Source organism: Exophiala bonariae (genome assembly GCF_035927105.1).
Source record: "Exophiala bonariae strain CCFEE 5792 chromosome Unknown scaffold_6, whole genome shotgun sequence".
NCBI classification, from domain to species: domain Eukaryota; kingdom Fungi; phylum Ascomycota; class Eurotiomycetes; order Chaetothyriales; family Herpotrichiellaceae; genus Exophiala; species Exophiala bonariae.
Window position 1 is genome coordinate 732,831 of NW_027042481.1, and position 16,396 is coordinate 749,226.

Below are 16,396 nucleotides of genomic sequence, written 5' to 3' on the forward strand. Positions count from 1 at the left end.
TATACCTAGGTACATGATTGTCCCTGCCGGCAGGTTTTTCCCTCATGCTTTTTCTCTCTCCTAACCACTCGCATACTCCGCTGTTTTATCTGTCTTATTACCAGGCGAGTCTTCCACAGAAGGAGAGCTCGAGCGTATGCCGGGTACAGCGTCCTTGAGAATTATGCCTCCAACTTCAGCCTCTCTTTTCTCACCTAGTCGACCGACAACACGGGGCTCAGATGAAAGAGCACGTTCTGAGAACTCATCACCAGTACCTCAGGGCACGAGTTCCACCCTCTTACTTCCAAATGTGCGATCCTCCATATATCCGGATGGCGACTTTCGTAACAGCTCGGTCCTTGAATTGCGAGATCTCAAGATGGACATCATGTGCAACTGGCTTCATCACCAGCAAGTTGAGAAGATGTGGTCAACTAATGCTGAGGGAGAGGGCGTCATGTTAAAAAGAGCAAAAGGCGACTACAAATGCTGCCCGGAGGACCTACGGTCGAATCCGGAAGGGGTTTTCGAGGCTGTACTGAAACTCAACGTTAAGGGAAGTGATGTTGCCACTTGTTGCTGTCCAAATCCGCTAACTTCATGCAGTGTGCTATGACGGTCAACACACGCATCATTCAGCTCTTTCTCAAAGACAACACCCTGATCTACGTACCTCTTCCATCTGGTCTTCGGTTGCAAGTCCTCCCTGATATTTCGCAACTACCACACTGCCAAAAGCACCATTTCGCAGCTTTTATCCGGGATTCGGCTACCCTTATTGTCTGGGACGACGATCCAAATCACATCCTTCAAAGAGTTCAGAATATCGAAGATCAACTTATCCAAATGATATGGAAGGAAAACCTTGAAGAGGATGAATCTTCTGTTCCCGGAAGTGCAATGCCCAGCCAGTCCAATGTCAATCTACCAGATGACGTCTATAACGAGAGTGGAAAGTTCGCCCAATCACCACGCAGGGTGGTTCTTATTCAGCCAATTCTCGCTGCAATTACTCTTATTCTTCTTATCAGTGCAATTGGGAGCGGTTGGCGTGAAATTGCCATTGAGATCAAGGTGGACAAGGCATGGCTTCGGTTGGCATTTCTTGCAGTCGTTCCTTTGCAATGCTGGTTAGCCCTTTTTTTCATGCAATCCATTGCTGGCTGTATTGCTCAAGTTGTTGGTCCGATCAGTCAGATGGACGAAAACACCCGATTCTATTCCGGACAGCCGCCAATCCGTCTGTCAACTTCAGCAACACTACCGCACGTCACTATTCAGTGTCCTGTCTATAAGGAGGGCCTCTGGGCGGTAATCGATCCCACGATCAAGTCTGTCAAGGATGCAATTTCGACGTATGAGATGCAAGGCGGTTCTGCCAACATATTCATCAACGATGACGGCATGAGGCTGATTAGTTCCCATGAGGCACTGGAGAGACGACAGTACTATGATGAGCACAATATTGGCTGGGTGGCAAGACCAGGACATCGTGAGCCATTCCCAGCAGACCCCAGTAAACACTACATTCGGACTGGCAAGTTCAAAAAAGCTTCCAACATGAACTATGCCCTATCTGTCAGCAACCGCATTGAGGATATCATGGCGAAAACAGACCGGTCCGATGACTGGGACCGTGAGAAAGAGCTATTCAACTATTGGCAAGCTCATGGAAACATTCTTGACATCGATAAAGGGCTTACATGGGCCGGTGGCGATGTCAGAGTCGGTGATTATATCTTACTCATTGATTCCGATACACGTGTCCCAGTCGACTGTCTCTTGGATGCTGTGAGCGAGATGGAAGCTTCGCCGCAAGTTGCCATCATCCAGTTCTCTTCTGGTGTTATGAACGTTACAGACAACTGGTTCGAGAAGGGCATTACCTTCTTCACGAATCTTGTATACACTGCCATACAATATGCAGTGTCGAATGGAGATGTCGCACCTTTTGTCGGACACAACGCATTCTTGCGCTGGAGTGCTGTACAAGATGTCGCATACCTTGAAGTCGACGTCAACGACGGTGTTGTTAAAGAAAAATACTGGTCAGAGTCGACAGTCTCCGAAGACTTCGATATGGCACTTCGTTTACAAACTAATGGGTACACTCTTCGTCTCGCAGCTTATGCCGGTCAAGGGTTCAAGGAAGGCGTGTCCTTGACCGTCTATGACGAACTGGCAAGGTGGGAGAAGTACGCCTATGGCTGTAGTGAATTGATTTTCCATCCGTTTATCTACTGGCCCACCAAAGGTCCATTTACGCCCTTGTTCCGCAACTTCATTATGAGCGGTATGCCACTTCCATCCAAACTAACGATAATGGCGTACATCGGCACCTATTATGCCATTGGCTCAGCCTGGATACTTACCCTCCTCAATTATTGCATCATCGGCTGGTTCAACGGTTTTCTAGACCATTACTACATCGACAGCTTCAAGGTCTACTTCTCGATCATCCTAGTTTTCACCGCTCTGGGAAACTTCGCACTCGCCGTCCTACGCTACCGGGTTGAAGAAGCAAGCTTGCTCTCAGCCTTGTGGGAGAATTTCAAGTGGATCCCGCTGTTGACCGTGTTCCTGGGCGGCATTAGTCTTCACGTGGCGCAAGCAATTCTCAGCCATCTCTTCAGCGTGGACATGTCGTGGGGCGCGACCAGCAAAGAAGCCACCGACACGAGTTTCTTCAGGGAGATACCCTTCATCATGCGCAAGTTTCGTGGCACATTCGTCTTCTGTGCGGTCATGAGTCTCGGCATGATTGTGCTGACTGGTGTTGGACCTCTGGGTGCACTCGTGCCTTATGATTGGCAGATCAACTTCTTTACGGCGATCTGGCCGCTGGCGACGGTTATCGGTAAGCAATGCAACCCTAGTCACTGGTGTTTGGTTCATCGTACTGACTTTCCTGGCGGGTTGACAGCGTCACACGCCCTCTTGCCACTGGTGCTCAATCCAGGACTGATGCAGTTCACCTTTTGAATATTTCATCTCATGATTGAAAAATGGATCGACTACGGAGATGGGTACAACTTCACACAATTCATAATAGTAATATATGCCAGGGGTTAAAACTCGGTCAAATGATTGGACGAACGTGTGTAGGCTCGTTTTGTTAGACACACCCGTGGAATACTGGTTAGGCAATAGGCTACGGGCTAATTCCAAATGATACATTCGTTTCACAACAATGGCAATACTCCGCCGCGTGTGCGGCGAATCATGCACAAGACATATGATCTCCCCGAGTAGCCATAAGGGTGCTTCGGGTGATATCTTAAAAACACATCATCGTACAGCCAGAAAATTGTCTTTTCCTTCCAATAACACGCTCCGTAGTATATGTCTAGATTTCTTTGATGGTCTTGATTTCCTTGGCCTCAACCACCTCATCAAAGTGCTGGATGGCAAAGGTTCCGCCCACGAAGGCGGTGACAACCCATTTGAGCCATACGAAACTCAAAAATTTGACGTTGTGTCGTTTCAACTTCGTCAGTGCGAAGTGGACGGTCTCAATGCCATGAGCCCCGAAGAGAAAGTAGAACAAAAAATTCTGGACGTATTTGGAGTACTGAATGGTTTTGGCTCCCCCTCTGGCGAGGACTTGGTCGTGGAGGAGCGAACCAGGCTCAATGTATTTTCGTTTGGTTGAAAGTGCCATCAAGACACCACAGACTAAGGTTCCGAATTGCTTGCTGCCCCTGGGGAACTTGTACTCGTCGATAGTGACGCTGGAAGCCTTGTGAGTTGCCATGATGTTCGTTGTTGCTGTGGTATATGGTATGTGGTATTGTATGGAACAAAGCGAAAACAATAAATAGTGCAGCTGAGTGCTCAGCACTTTCGCCTGGAAGAATGGATGCCCCAGGCCTATAAATTCGGTGGATGATTAGAATAGTCACTACCGGTGCCGAGTCAAAGCGGACGTTTCGGTTACCAGGTTCCCCGCGCGGAGTAGTCGTGGAGGTATATCAATAAAGGTTTTATTCACCGTAATTGGTCTCACGAGCTATGGTGATCAAAGTGTGATCCAAGGACCGAAGTCATAGACGGGAATTACTTACCAAGGGCGGACTTTAAATGGCACATGCAGATGACAGGGTATATCTGGTATTATGATGGTTGAAAATCGAAGACCGGGTCACAGACGTGGTAAAGGACTGCGAGACCCATTCGGGCCGCGGTTGAATTGAATGGACGACGGAAAGAAAAGCAAGAAATAGGAAGGTGTGGGGCCGAGGCAAACGTCATTGAAAGTTGAGGCAGGTGCCATGCGGAATAGAATATCCGCTCTAGCCATTTACGGTAACGCCTTCTTTACTAGTCACCATAGCTTAATCTGGGTTCGTATCATTTTTTATCCGTTCCTGCGGGTCAGAAAAAAAAGGTGACAAGAGTACCACCAAGGATTAATCAATATCTTTAATATCGTTAACAACCATGCCTAACTACGATAGCGACTCATCTGATGAAGGAGCTGACTACTCTACCACAAATGTCACCTTGGGTTATGCCACTACAGAACCCACCGGCGACGACATCAGTCATCTTGGAGGCCACCCCACCTGGCTCGACGCCCAAAGCCCTCCGCCTGCTGCCCTTGCCAAATGCAAAGTCTGTGATGGTTATATGTCTCTTTTGCTACAGTTGAATGCAGACCTGCAACAATTTTTCCCCCATGACGAACGGCGTCTGCATCTTCTTTGCTGTCGGAAGAAGTCCTGCTCCAAGAAATTTGGGAGTATCCGAGCCTTTCGAGAAGTCAAGAAGCCCGAAGCAAGAGAGAAGAAAGAGACCAAGAGCACAGAGATACCGCAAGAAGAGCCACAACCCGATCTGGGAACTGCATTGTTTGGAGGGACAAGTCCTCGCTCACAGCCAAATGGCGTCAATCCCTTTGCCTTGGGCGGTGGTGGAACGCTCTCTGGTTCTATAAACCCCTTCGCCACCATCGCATCACCCTCAACGCTTGCATCGAAACCTCCACAAACACCTGTCGATGATTCCCAGCCACCAGTCGAATCGTTTGCCTCCAAATTGAAGATTGGGATCGAGTCCAGACCAGAATCCGGGAACCAGAATACGACCGAGCCATGGCCGGAAGCCTCAGATTTTCCTCCACCTTTCACCTCGTTCCACCTTGATGCATATCCTGAGGATTTAGAGAAAGAGACGGATGCAAACGCCAGTGCCGAAGCATCTAAAGCGAAGTACGACACAGAAGACAGTGGTGGAGGTCTTGACAAAGACACATTTGAATCATCGCTCGATAAGACGTTTCAAAAATTCTCTGACAGGGTGGCTCAAAACCCCGAACAAGTGCTACGTTACGAGTTCAAGGGTGAACCACTACTCTACTCGGGTGCAGATAATGTAGCAACTCGATTTGTTGTTCCTCACGGGAAATCTGGAGCTATCAGGGGTATGCCTCGTTGTGAAAGCTGCGGAGCCCAGAGAGTGTTTGAACTGCAACTTGTTCCTGGTTTGATCTACGAACTCGAGAAAGACGAGGCTATGGATTTAGAGGATGGGATGGAATGGGGCACAATCATCCTTGGGACATGTGCAAACAACTGCGGTGATGCAGGAAAAGTGGCTTTCCGAGAAGAATGGGTTGGTGTCCAATGGGAGGAGAGGGTTGCCAGGAAATAATCCAGTAGGAAACATTGTATGTCGCTGTTGCTGGACAACCGCCGACCATTGTGAACTCCATTCCACGCTCGATAATGATGGTGCAGCACTGGTGCCGAAGTATGGATATTTGCTCTGAAGCTACCCCAGTCTCGTTCCGGAGGAATGCCGGCTGTTTCCAAGCAACTTGCAAGGTGAGGTCAATCTCCACCATCGGTCTGGAATGCCCTTGCCTTGAGCACCACACTTCTAGATGCCAACCCTATGGCTATGGCCAACATCGTTGATCGACAACTCCACGGCTTCTGTGAGTGCTGTCAACCCTGAAATGAAGAACACCTCATATCTCCAACTTCAAGCCCGGTCGACCAATCCCGGGTTCAAGGGAAGTGATTTGTCCAACACGAACGGGATCCACCCACATCTCCGTGATCCGCCTGAGATCGCGAAAACCCCGGTTCCGTTATGCACTAGTACTAGCGTGTTACGCTAAGTCGCGTCAACACGCGTTAAGTGGAAAACAACTTTTTTTCTTCGGCTGGGAAATTTCCGTCATCAATCTTCTAACTCTCGGATTCTTCAATGCCATGTACATCGTACTGTTTTAGAAGGCTGAGAAGAATCTGGATGAAACTTTCCTTGCCTCATACATTGGTACTCCGTTGTGGTCTCGTAGTATATCTATCTGCTCATGTGAGTCCCGTTTGGACCCCGTGGGAAGGGAAAACTATTCCGACGCGTTACGTATAACACCAAGAATTGATCGGCGGTCCCGGCAACAAATAAATGACCCCTCAGAGGCGTGTTCAGCCCCTCGGGTTTCGCAGAGCGACTCCCCACGAGCTTCACGCATGCACTAGTTGACCAACATGGCTAGCTGATGATGAATGCGAAGTTCGCATCTCACGGCGGCGCGTATCCAAAATAGCAATCCTGTTGATGATTATATCTCGCCACTACCCGCTCGGAGGAGGGGCAGGCGGAGACACCGACTGAGTCAGATCGACCAGCTGAATTTGAGGTGAGCTGAAGGACCTTATCGCGCTCAATTTACGTAGAGATCCTCGTACTATTGATACTGATCCCGTCGTAGCGATTGCACTGCAAATGCACATTGACATCAACGACGCTTTACCCTTAGCGCTACATGGCACGCGAGAACGGCGAACCATCGCGTGATGACCTCTGACTCAATCACGAGATCCTCGTGTCTAGCCCGGATTGTTAATTGCATCAGCCCTTATACTTCAAACCAACTCAAAAGCAATCCCGGGCGATCTAGAACATCGTATTCGTGATCCAACGCCCCTCGCCCAGCAGACAACGAAATCGTTCCTATGTACGAGTAGCTGGACAAGCCGAGGCAAAGATACTACCAGAGCAGTTCAGACTCCAGAAAGCTCGGGAACGGGGGCCAGCCAAATCGAGAGACGGGCCGGATGCAATTTCCTAGAACTTTGCCCTTAAACGTAACAGACTAAGGTAGAGAAATGCATTAAAAAAACAGGGCACAGGCTGCTGTTGCGTGGCACGGCCGGCATCGTGCGCGGCAGGGAACAAACTACAGAATAATACATTGTGCATACCTGCATGTTTGACCAAGCGAGCAAGCACGCAAACGAGAGACTGGCAGTGCGGGGGCGGCGAGCTAGCCAGCTATTCGAACCAGACGCCGAGCGCAAATAGATTCCAGCCGAATGCGACCTGCATTGCCCGGTCGTAGTGTACTTGACACGAGTGTGACTGTGTAGAAAAAGCTTGAGAATGTAGGTATCTAATCATGCAAGGCGTACGTCAAGGAGCATTTGCGATGTGCATATTGCATAAGCGAAGCGCACTGGTCCGTGAGTGACCATGAGTTGTGTGGGCCAGAGGAAACCTTTGAAAAAGAGGGAGAGGGAGAGGGGAGAGAGGAGAGAGCATGCAACCACTTCCACTTCCACTTTCATTTTGACTGCTGTGGCACCATTGCTCGACGGAACTAGGCTAGCATGACATGGCATGACGAGGGCGGTGCGTGCTCAAGGTGAAAGCGAGGGCGTGCACTACTAAACTACCCAAGTAGTATCCCGTACTTCGAGCCTCTTCGTCCACGCCAGATCGACGATCATATTACCGTACGGATTAGTCGTCGGTTGCATATCATCTCCACAAGAACACCTATTAATTGCTAATTCTCGTCGTGACTCTGATGCGTCTCTGCCTGCCTTGCGCGTTAGCCGTGACCGTTTCCGAGAGCGGGTTTGAGACCTGGTCAAAACTTGATTGTCGAGGGAGCTAGAGTGCGCCTTCAGACACTTGAGGCTAACTTGGGAGGTTAGTCTCCGAGAAACTGGAGTGCCATGTCGAGCACGGATACGGATATTGCTACAAGCCAGCATTCTTCAGCCCCAGGCCCCTCTCGGTTGTCCAATGATTTGTAGGAAGGCATCAATGGACGGCGGTTACAGTACATGGATGATAACATGTTGTACATATGATAGTGAGAGATCGAGGCTTCGTGGCACGAACTTGGATCCGCTGGAGTCTTCTGTAGCGGTAGCTGTAGACTTCAATCATGAAGACATTGATTCACAGAGGAGCGGAGCTCGGACTTGAAGTGTTATGTTATTTTGTCAATTGGAATTGTGAACTAACTACTTGCCTTAGGGGCGACTAACTGAGCTACTTACTGATGTTGACAGACAATTAATTTGTGCAACAACTCGAAGACGTGAGTCTTGACGAGAGTGCGAGGCAACAGACCGTGTTGCATTTTTAGACACTGGGAAGACAAAGGATACCACATTTGGTGTCAAGCACGCAATTCTCAAGGACATCCATCCACCGTCCTTTTCTGTACCTTGTTTGTTTCCAGATGATTGTTGGAAACCAGTTCCAGCAGACCTAATAGGTGAAATGAATCGCTCGCTGCCCCCGGAGACAGAAACAGCAATCAATCAACAAGCTGAAATGCCTCCTTCCCAGCGCCTCGATTTCCTGTCTGCTGAGTTTACCAAGTCAAAACAAAGGTACTCCGTGTTGATCATTGCATGCATTCGTTGTGTGGGACGAGGGAAAAAAGAAACTTGTATGCTATTCGTGACATTTGCGAGTAGGTCGTAGGCACAGCTTTCGTGTACCTTTTGTGTTTTAGTTTATCGTAACGAGGTTCCATCGATCGAATGGTGAGAGATGGGCTTTATGAGCTGACAGAGTTTTATCATGATCTTGGGATAAGTTCTTCGCCTAATTCCAGGGCAAGGCCGTGATTGGTAGAGCCTTTGCGTTGCAGTGTTGGGCTACCAGATGGTGGTTGCAGTGTATCAAAGTTGAGAGATCTTCGTGCAAATCGACTCGGAGTCTTTGCGAGTGGTGTTCGTCCCCCCCATTGAGCAGGGCCGGGAGAAGGGGTCACATTGCAAAAATCGGCAAGGTTGAAGTTCTGGCCAGGGGTTTGTAAAGCTCCATTGAACAATCCCAGACTAGCACCAGGTGTGGTCATGACCGAAGAGGGTAGGTGTGTGTGCTGGGCTGGGGGAGTAGAAGGGGTATCGAGGAGAGAGTGGTGAAGATTGACCGCTGGTGAACGTGAAGGTGAATTGGCAAGGTATAGGAGCAGGTCAGCTCCAGCTTGTTTAGGATGAACATTGAGAAGACGCTTGGTCGGTGGTGGTGTTCGTGGTGGTGAAGAAGATAGAATACTGCTGGACGGTTCGTGGGCAAAAGAAGGCATGGGCAGGTCATGATCATCGTCGTCTGAGTGAACGTCAAACATAGGAGAGTCGTCATGTGTCGAACGAGGAAGAGTCGGCGTGTCCGCTTGGAACATTCCATGATCTTGGAAGGACTGTGACCGGCCCAGCACGGGTGAGGAATGTGAGAGACGATGGTTTTGCTTCCAGGTCACGGTCTCGGAAGGTCTTTCTAGACCAATGGAATTGGCTCGGACTCTCTTCCTCGAACCAAAGGGGTGCTCAGGGACCTTGAAGGTGGCATTTGCAAGTTTTGAGAATCGATTGTTTCCCATGGAGGAGGTGGAGACAAAATCGTCGTCGGATGTAGACGAGCCATCAGAGGGGAGGTCATCGTCAAGGAACGGTCTCTTTCTCTTGAGCTTTTCGGTGAACTCGGGCTCGATGGTAGAGAGGGTTCGATCTTGCCAGCCATTCTGGGCCTTGAAGCTTGCAAAGGCTAGACAGTCTTGAAGATTTCGAGCAACCTGCACAGGGGTAAAATTTCAAAGTTAGCATGCGAGTGTCATGTGTGCAAAAGCCGTGAAGAAATTGTAAGGTGGGCTCCTCGATGGAAGAGAGGGATTTACCTTTGCAATTTCGACCCTCCTCATGACTTTCTCGGCCACCTGTGCAGCAGCAAAAGGGTGCTGCTGGTGAGAAGCCATGTTTGTGCAGATACCGTGCGAGACCAACATTTAGAGACGGGTCTGCAGGAACAGGTATTAAGAAGGAGAGAAGGGACGGTAGAAAAGGAAGTGTCAAATATGTGGTGTTGCCCCGGAACGTCAAAGCGCAGGACTAGGAAAGACCAGAGCTTGTAAGTTGCGGCTCGTACCTGGCAAGCTGGATCCAGGACGTGGGGCGGGCTCCCTGGACAGGGCAACCAGTGGTGCTACGATGTTTCGTGGCACGGGGTAAGGAACTTAGTGAGAATGCATGGTGGATGATTGACAGAGGAAGAGGAAGAGGAAGTATGGAGTGAGGATCAGTAACGAAGGTCGATGCTAGAGTGAAGAGCAATAGATTAAACAATTACGAGGTGAAGAGGGTGAGTTGGAGGATAGACGGCGGTGGTGGTGGTGGTGAATGGACGGGAGTGGCAGTGGAAGTGGCAGTGGCATGCCGCCTACGGGGTACTCACTACGGTACCTCGTAGGGATGGCTTGACTGCCTATGGCTGGTAGGCCTAGGTAGGTACGGATAGGCACTGGACCACTGACAGAACAATGATGGTACAGCCGAAGCAGACTTTGGAAAGCGAAAGGTCCACCATGCAGTCTAAGGCCCGCCGTGGCTGGAGTCTCATGTCAAGGCCAATTGCACCAGATGCTGTGAGTCTCGATGGATTGCTGACCTGGGAGTGCCTGGCCGCTGTCGAGTAACTCACTGGTGGTTGGAGATTGGCCGCTGCAGTGGTCGCATGCACTCCATCGCCTTCGCTCCAACCACAGACCTCTTGACGGCTGAATCCCTCTCAAACCCACGTCAATCCATCATCCAATAACGCCTTCAATTGACCTGCTGCTGCATTGTCACCCGATCTGGCGCCTGCTCAATCCACCTGCTTCTTCAAAGCAAGGAACCGCCCTCTTCGCCTAACGGGCTACGGCAAGGACGGCCATCAAGAACACGTTTACGATCTGCTACTCCTACATAGGCCGTCTGCAATGTGTGAAACATACCGAGTACTGTAGGTCTGTAGATGGCATGACCTACTTCGTATCTTTTTTCTTGGTCTCCAAGTAAGCATGGGATACAGGATCTGGGGTTGGCAAAACTGCCTGCCACAACAGGAATAGAGTCCCTCGGCAAAGCTGAGGAAGACCACCCGCTAGTTAGTAGTCACCGGTTGACTCCAATGGTCCTAATTAGACCGTTGGCCAGCAAGTCAGGAACCCTGTACATATCTTCACCAATGGACGTTGTCTCAAAAAGTACGAGATATAATCTCGGTTTATATTCAATATCTGTACCGCATACCTCGTACGGCTCAGCTCACAAGGAGTCAAGGGAATATCATGTGATTTATAGATACTTGAGGAAGTGCTCAAGCCTGTGATGGAGAGTAATTTGGAACTCCTGATTATTGTTGTTGCTCCAGAGATTCTTGACATGAATCCCCCGTCTGTTGGGTACTTGGGCATGCTCAGAAGACTGTTTGAACCCGTGTCAATGCCCCTTGGCCACCCATGTGTCCCATCTACTATTAAGGCCATCCACGGGTTGGGTGTCTAGGTATCCTCGACCTATCGACTCTTTTGTATCAACCTGGGCATCAACTTATTTCGACATCTCAAATCCCGAAAGGCACGAACACCAGCAATATCGATATCCTCCGCGCGAGGTAAAATGAAGATAGCCCACAAATCAGGGCAACTAGGCCTCCGACGGAGTGGTCTCTTGCCATGGTAAAGATGATAAATATCTTTGTGAGCCTCCGTACGACGGAGAAAGGTGTCACAAACACCGACCTGGGGTCAAACTTGAAGACGGCAAATGCTTAATTGGAAATGCTAGAATTTGATTCCATCAGACGTAGAATTCTTCGTCTTTCAGCCTTGTGGTTCTTTCAACCAAAGCTCGCATGCGGTGTCTGACCAAAGGACAATGTGGCAGGCTGGCAGCTGTCTCATTTCCTTTCCCACCCATATCTACGCCCAATCCCACTCTGATAGCCCACACCAATCGAATCTCATCTATCAGCGGCCGATGGAACCACATGTTCGCTACCTCCACCCCAAGACGTCATCTTTGTCGCCAGAAACCCATGGCTCACGGCTAATGCCCCCATCGGCGAAACTAAAACCCACCGGCTCACGTAGCGCCAATCTTTAACTGGCACCGCTATGAAATTAAACAGTAAATCCCCCAATTCAGAAGATGAGCAAAGCATGGCATTTTGAGATCTCAACGATATGCCCATGCTGCATGACATTTGGTGAAGCCAGCCTCTCTCCTGTTCTCGTCGTCACCATTATGCGACTCCTTGGTACTATATCCGCCCCTTGCACTGTTGAGTCGTTGGACTCGGCCTGACTGTTCCGTGCTCGGTCCCCTGGAAATGCAATCACTCCTCCCAAGTAGCTCACAGGTTACTGCCAAGCAATATTCCGTGGTTAGATGATGCGGCTTGCTGCCACCAGTGGGTTGACGAATTACGAGTACAATCTCTTGCTGCAGCATGCCAACTATCGGAAGGAAGGAGTAGACTCGAGGTCCTAGCAGTAGTTTCCGCCCGCCAGGACATCCCACGGACTACGAGTACTACTCGCATCTTGAATCAGTATCCGTACCCATATGGGTACCTTGGCTGATACTTGGTCACTCGTCTCGCTAACAACCACTACGAGTCAATACTACCTGAGTCCCGGTGCAGGTAAGAGTCGGAGTACCCGTACCTGAGCACCTGTCCTTGATTTTGCTGCTCGGCCCAGTTTTTTCTGGCCGTCGTTGCGCCTGCAGTGCCCGCCCCATCCCATTCCACTCACCTGGGCTGCGATTACCGCTGGTGGAGTTTGCACTGGCCACTTGCTGCAACTCCCAATGTTGCTTGCCATGACTTCTGTTCCTTCTCACTGAACCCTCAGCGCTGCTATCGTCGACTTGTGTGCCCAAGGCAGTCTTATCTACGCCTTGGTCTAACTCGCTGTCGCTCGTTTTCAATCTTCCACTGGGTTTGGTGCTGTTGCATCCTTGTTCACACACCGGAAAAGCTACCCTGCACATGCATGTGCTCGCAATTCTTACCTCACCAAAACTGCGACTTTCACGTCGCACCTTTTGCTTCAACTCTATACACCTGGCATTCGATGAGATATCCTCTCCCTCGGCGATAAGAGCCCTCCCTCCGTCATGCCATTCTTCAAAGAGCTCCGCAGACGATCAAGAGCGAGTTTTCGTACCTCCGATTCTTCGACCGAGACCAATAGTACAGTGACGACTGCCAAATCATCATCTACACTCAATTCCGCCCAAGGGAGTGCCACTCCCCCCTCGACATACCATGGCAATGGCTCAGCATCCAATGTCGCTACTGCTGCAAAGAGCAATGGCGACATTCCTCCCCCAATCCCTCAGCGCCCCAACGTAGCCGTTCCCAACTCAAGCCGGAACAGTATGATAGTAAGACATATTCCCGGCACCCGAATTTGTTGTCCAGAGACTGATCGCTTTTCCAAGACGCTGTCCCCCTCCGGGTCGAACCTCACAATGCGGAGTCCACTTCCCAGTTCTGCATATGCACCCAAGATTACATCTATACTAGACAATTCAGTGGTATGCAAGAGCGATACGTTGCAATAGCTTGGGTCACTGACACTTGTTAAGGTTTATCAAAAGGTCCTTCTCATAAATGGAGAGATCGGCGACCCTCAATCCAAGTTGCTGGATGGGAATCTCACCGTTCACCACGACAAAGACGGCCACGCTTTCCCGCCGACGAATTGGCCCGTTTCTGATTCATATTTCAAGGCTTTAGTTTTTCTCTCCCCTGGTTGGAACAGGTTACGGTTCGACTTTACCTCCCCAAAGCTAAGCTCAACAACCAACCCCGCCAATCCTACGTTGCATTCTTCCTACATCATGTTGAACTATCTTCCATTGAGCAACACCCCGCCCTTGCAGTTGGTGGTACTGGCGGGTAAGGATTCTCCCTGCACGTTTGATGCCGTGCCACAAAGAGTCCAGAATGAGGGCAACGACCTCAGCATCGCTATCCGCAAATTTAGGATGGCTGCTCATCTGTGGCAAGCATTTACAGCCGAGCAGATGTACAGAAACAAGTTTGGCCGGAGATGCTTCCGTTTTGAAGAGGAATGGCAGACAGGTACCCTGTCAATACGTGACTGGGAAATGGGAAGAATGAAGAATGAAGCAAGGGTTCACCTGGTACGAACAGAAAAGACCACGGCCGAGTTGCGAAACCTGGACTATGCACAACAGCATGGTCCCGCATCTCAGAAGGGTGAGCTCTTCTCAATCGCCTCAGATGCGATCAAGAAATATTTCAACATCAAACCTGGACAGAAGCAATATGTCGCGTGTCTTCTCTTGGATTCTCACTGGGACCCAGAGATCGGCACTGTTACCGCGCATGCCGCACTTGGAGGCGGCAGCGACGATCTAGGTTTGGCCATTTTCGGCTCTCATGCCCTCCAGAGCTACCCAGCTTGCATCGAGGAGGTAGTCCCTGCTTTCACAGACTGCACTCGGACTGATACCAAGTTCGTGGCTAATGATTGTAACGAATCCGGCAGTAGCTGGGAGGCCGCCAATATTGGCATTGGTGCTCACATGCATGAAGTTGGTCATTTATTCGGCTGTCCTCACCAAGAGAATGGAGTCATGCTTCGAGACTACGTCAGACTGAATCGGACTTTCTTGGTTCGAGAACCGTATGCGACGAGAACACAGTCTCAGGGGCTCAAAATATGTCGACAAGAGGACGAGTGTACGTGGCATCGACTGGACGTCCTGCGATTCAGACATCATCCCTGTTTCAAGCTCCCAAGCGACGAGCCACTCTCTCAAGATGACGGTATTCAGTACTTCCCAATCGACAATGGCAGACTCATTGTCTCTGCCTCAACCGGAGTGTCATTTGTCGAAATCTGGACTGATGGAGATGACTTGTGCCGACAGTGGATTGATTTCAATAGCAACGACCCACGATACAACAGCCTTCCACGGCAAGTAACTCTGACCGAGAGTGAGATACGTGGTCGGCTACCCGAGGACAAAAGAAAGGCGAAACTTACGTTACAGATTTTCTGTGGCAGTTCCAGAAGTGAGAAAATTGAAAACCTAGAAGATTTGCTTTCCAAGAAGAATGTTGTCGCACTTCCTCCTATTCGACAGGCACCAAAACGAGATGAAGGCCTTACGATGAACGCAGTGAACAATGTCATGGGACTTGGCAAGTCGTTTGATTCTCGTCTTGGTTTCAAGAGCAAGAAGTTGGGCTTCTCGCAGCTTGAAGGCTCGAAAGCTGAGGATCTCATTCTGGAAAGCACATATTTTCAGTCAAAACTCTTGACATCTGTGAAAGTATATCACGGCTACGCTCTGGATGGGATTGAATTCTGTTTTGAGGATGGACATACCCAATTACTTGGAAAACGCGGTGGCAAACCAGGGGGGGATGAGTTTTTGCTTGGTAGGGTCTTCCACGCTCTGAGTCTCGCAATTTGACTAACTCTTAGAAGACACTCGGCGCGGCGAAACAATCCTCGGTTTTTATGTACGCGCTGGTCTCTGGATTGATGGCATTGAAATCCTGACAAGCACTGGGCGGCGATCCGGCGTCTTTGGGAACCCGGTTGGAGGCTCTGGGTTCGTGGCATACCATCATCCCCAGGTTCATGGACTAACTTGTTTTCCGCCAGGCACACGTTGATGGCTCCACGCGGGTATAGCATTGCAGGAATATCAGGCACATCTGCTGCATGGATAGATGGATTCCAGATTATCATCTCACGGTAATATAATTTTGATAAGCAGAGTTGGCGGCTATTGGCGACTTGATTGATGTACATGATTTGGGAGTGGTCTTCAGGACTATGGTTTTGAGGCTTTCGAGATGTCTACAACAAAAGCGCGAAACGATGTGCAACCAGTGTTGCGCAAAACAACACCATACAGGGTTTCATTTTTCCTGCCACTGGGTGGCAGATGATGGCCACCGCATACGAATGGGCTAACGGATTCGGGGTTATGGAGACAACCTCTGCGGTAAGGGAGTTCAACATGAAGATCAGAACATTGTCTCCAGTACATGACAGCAAGGCATGTAAATATAACATATACCTAGAGCTATCTGCACTATAGCCTGCGGTTACGAAGTATACAGACAGTGAGAACGGCATTTATAGACAAAGTGACGGAGTGCGGATAATGCACTCTCGAAGCTGAGAACGATAATTCTAATAATGAGAAAGGCCAGTTATGCGAAAAATCAATACAACTGGTGGTATCAGCCACCTCATTCGCGCGTTCGGTTTTGCATCGCTATATTCGCTATATTGAGGGAGGACATCCATTCCACACATCTGCCTGTTGAGGAGATCGAG

General features: G+C 49.7%; 5 protein-coding genes across 5 annotated transcripts; 3 read left to right on the forward strand and 2 right to left on the reverse strand.

The window, feature by feature from the left end:
* Nucleotides 1-163: 163 nt before the first annotated feature.
* On the forward strand, nt 164-2,964 carry LTR84_011718 (uncharacterized protein; the record flags this gene model as incomplete). Its single annotated transcript, XM_064855246.1, has 2 exons — nt 164-532; nt 589-2,964. The coding sequence occupies 2 exons, from the start codon at nt 164-166 to the stop codon at nt 2,962-2,964; spliced, it is 2,745 nt and encodes a 914-aa protein (XP_064708835.1).
* Nucleotides 2,965-3,328: 364 nt separating this feature from the next.
* On the reverse strand, nt 3,329-3,736 carry LTR84_011719 (uncharacterized protein; the record flags this gene model as incomplete). Its single annotated transcript, XM_064855247.1, has 1 exon — nt 3,329-3,736. One exon carries the CDS (start codon nt 3,734-3,736, stop codon nt 3,329-3,331), a length of 408 nt encoding a protein of 135 aa, XP_064708836.1.
* Nucleotides 3,737-4,422: 686 nt separating this feature from the next.
* LTR84_011720 (uncharacterized protein) lies at nt 4,423-5,634 on the forward strand (the record flags this gene model as incomplete). The annotated part of the gene is made up of 1 exon (XM_064855248.1): nt 4,423-5,634. One exon carries the CDS (start codon nt 4,423-4,425, stop codon nt 5,632-5,634), a length of 1,212 nt encoding a protein of 403 aa, XP_064708837.1.
* A 3,181-nt stretch (nt 5,635-8,815) lies between these two features.
* On the reverse strand, nt 8,816-9,994 carry LTR84_011721 (uncharacterized protein; the record flags this gene model as incomplete). The annotated part of the gene is made up of 2 exons (XM_064855249.1): nt 8,816-9,814; nt 9,917-9,994. 2 exons carry the CDS (start codon nt 9,992-9,994, stop codon nt 8,816-8,818), a joined length of 1,077 nt encoding a protein of 358 aa, XP_064708838.1.
* A 3,187-nt stretch (nt 9,995-13,181) lies between these two features.
* LTR84_011722 (uncharacterized protein) lies at nt 13,182-15,809 on the forward strand (the record flags this gene model as incomplete). The annotated part of the gene is made up of 5 exons (XM_064855250.1): nt 13,182-13,451; nt 13,509-13,604; nt 13,656-15,483; nt 15,530-15,659; nt 15,713-15,809. The coding sequence occupies 5 exons, from the start codon at nt 13,182-13,184 to the stop codon at nt 15,807-15,809; spliced, it is 2,421 nt and encodes an 806-aa protein (XP_064708839.1).
* Nucleotides 15,810-16,396: the final 587 nt, after the last annotated feature.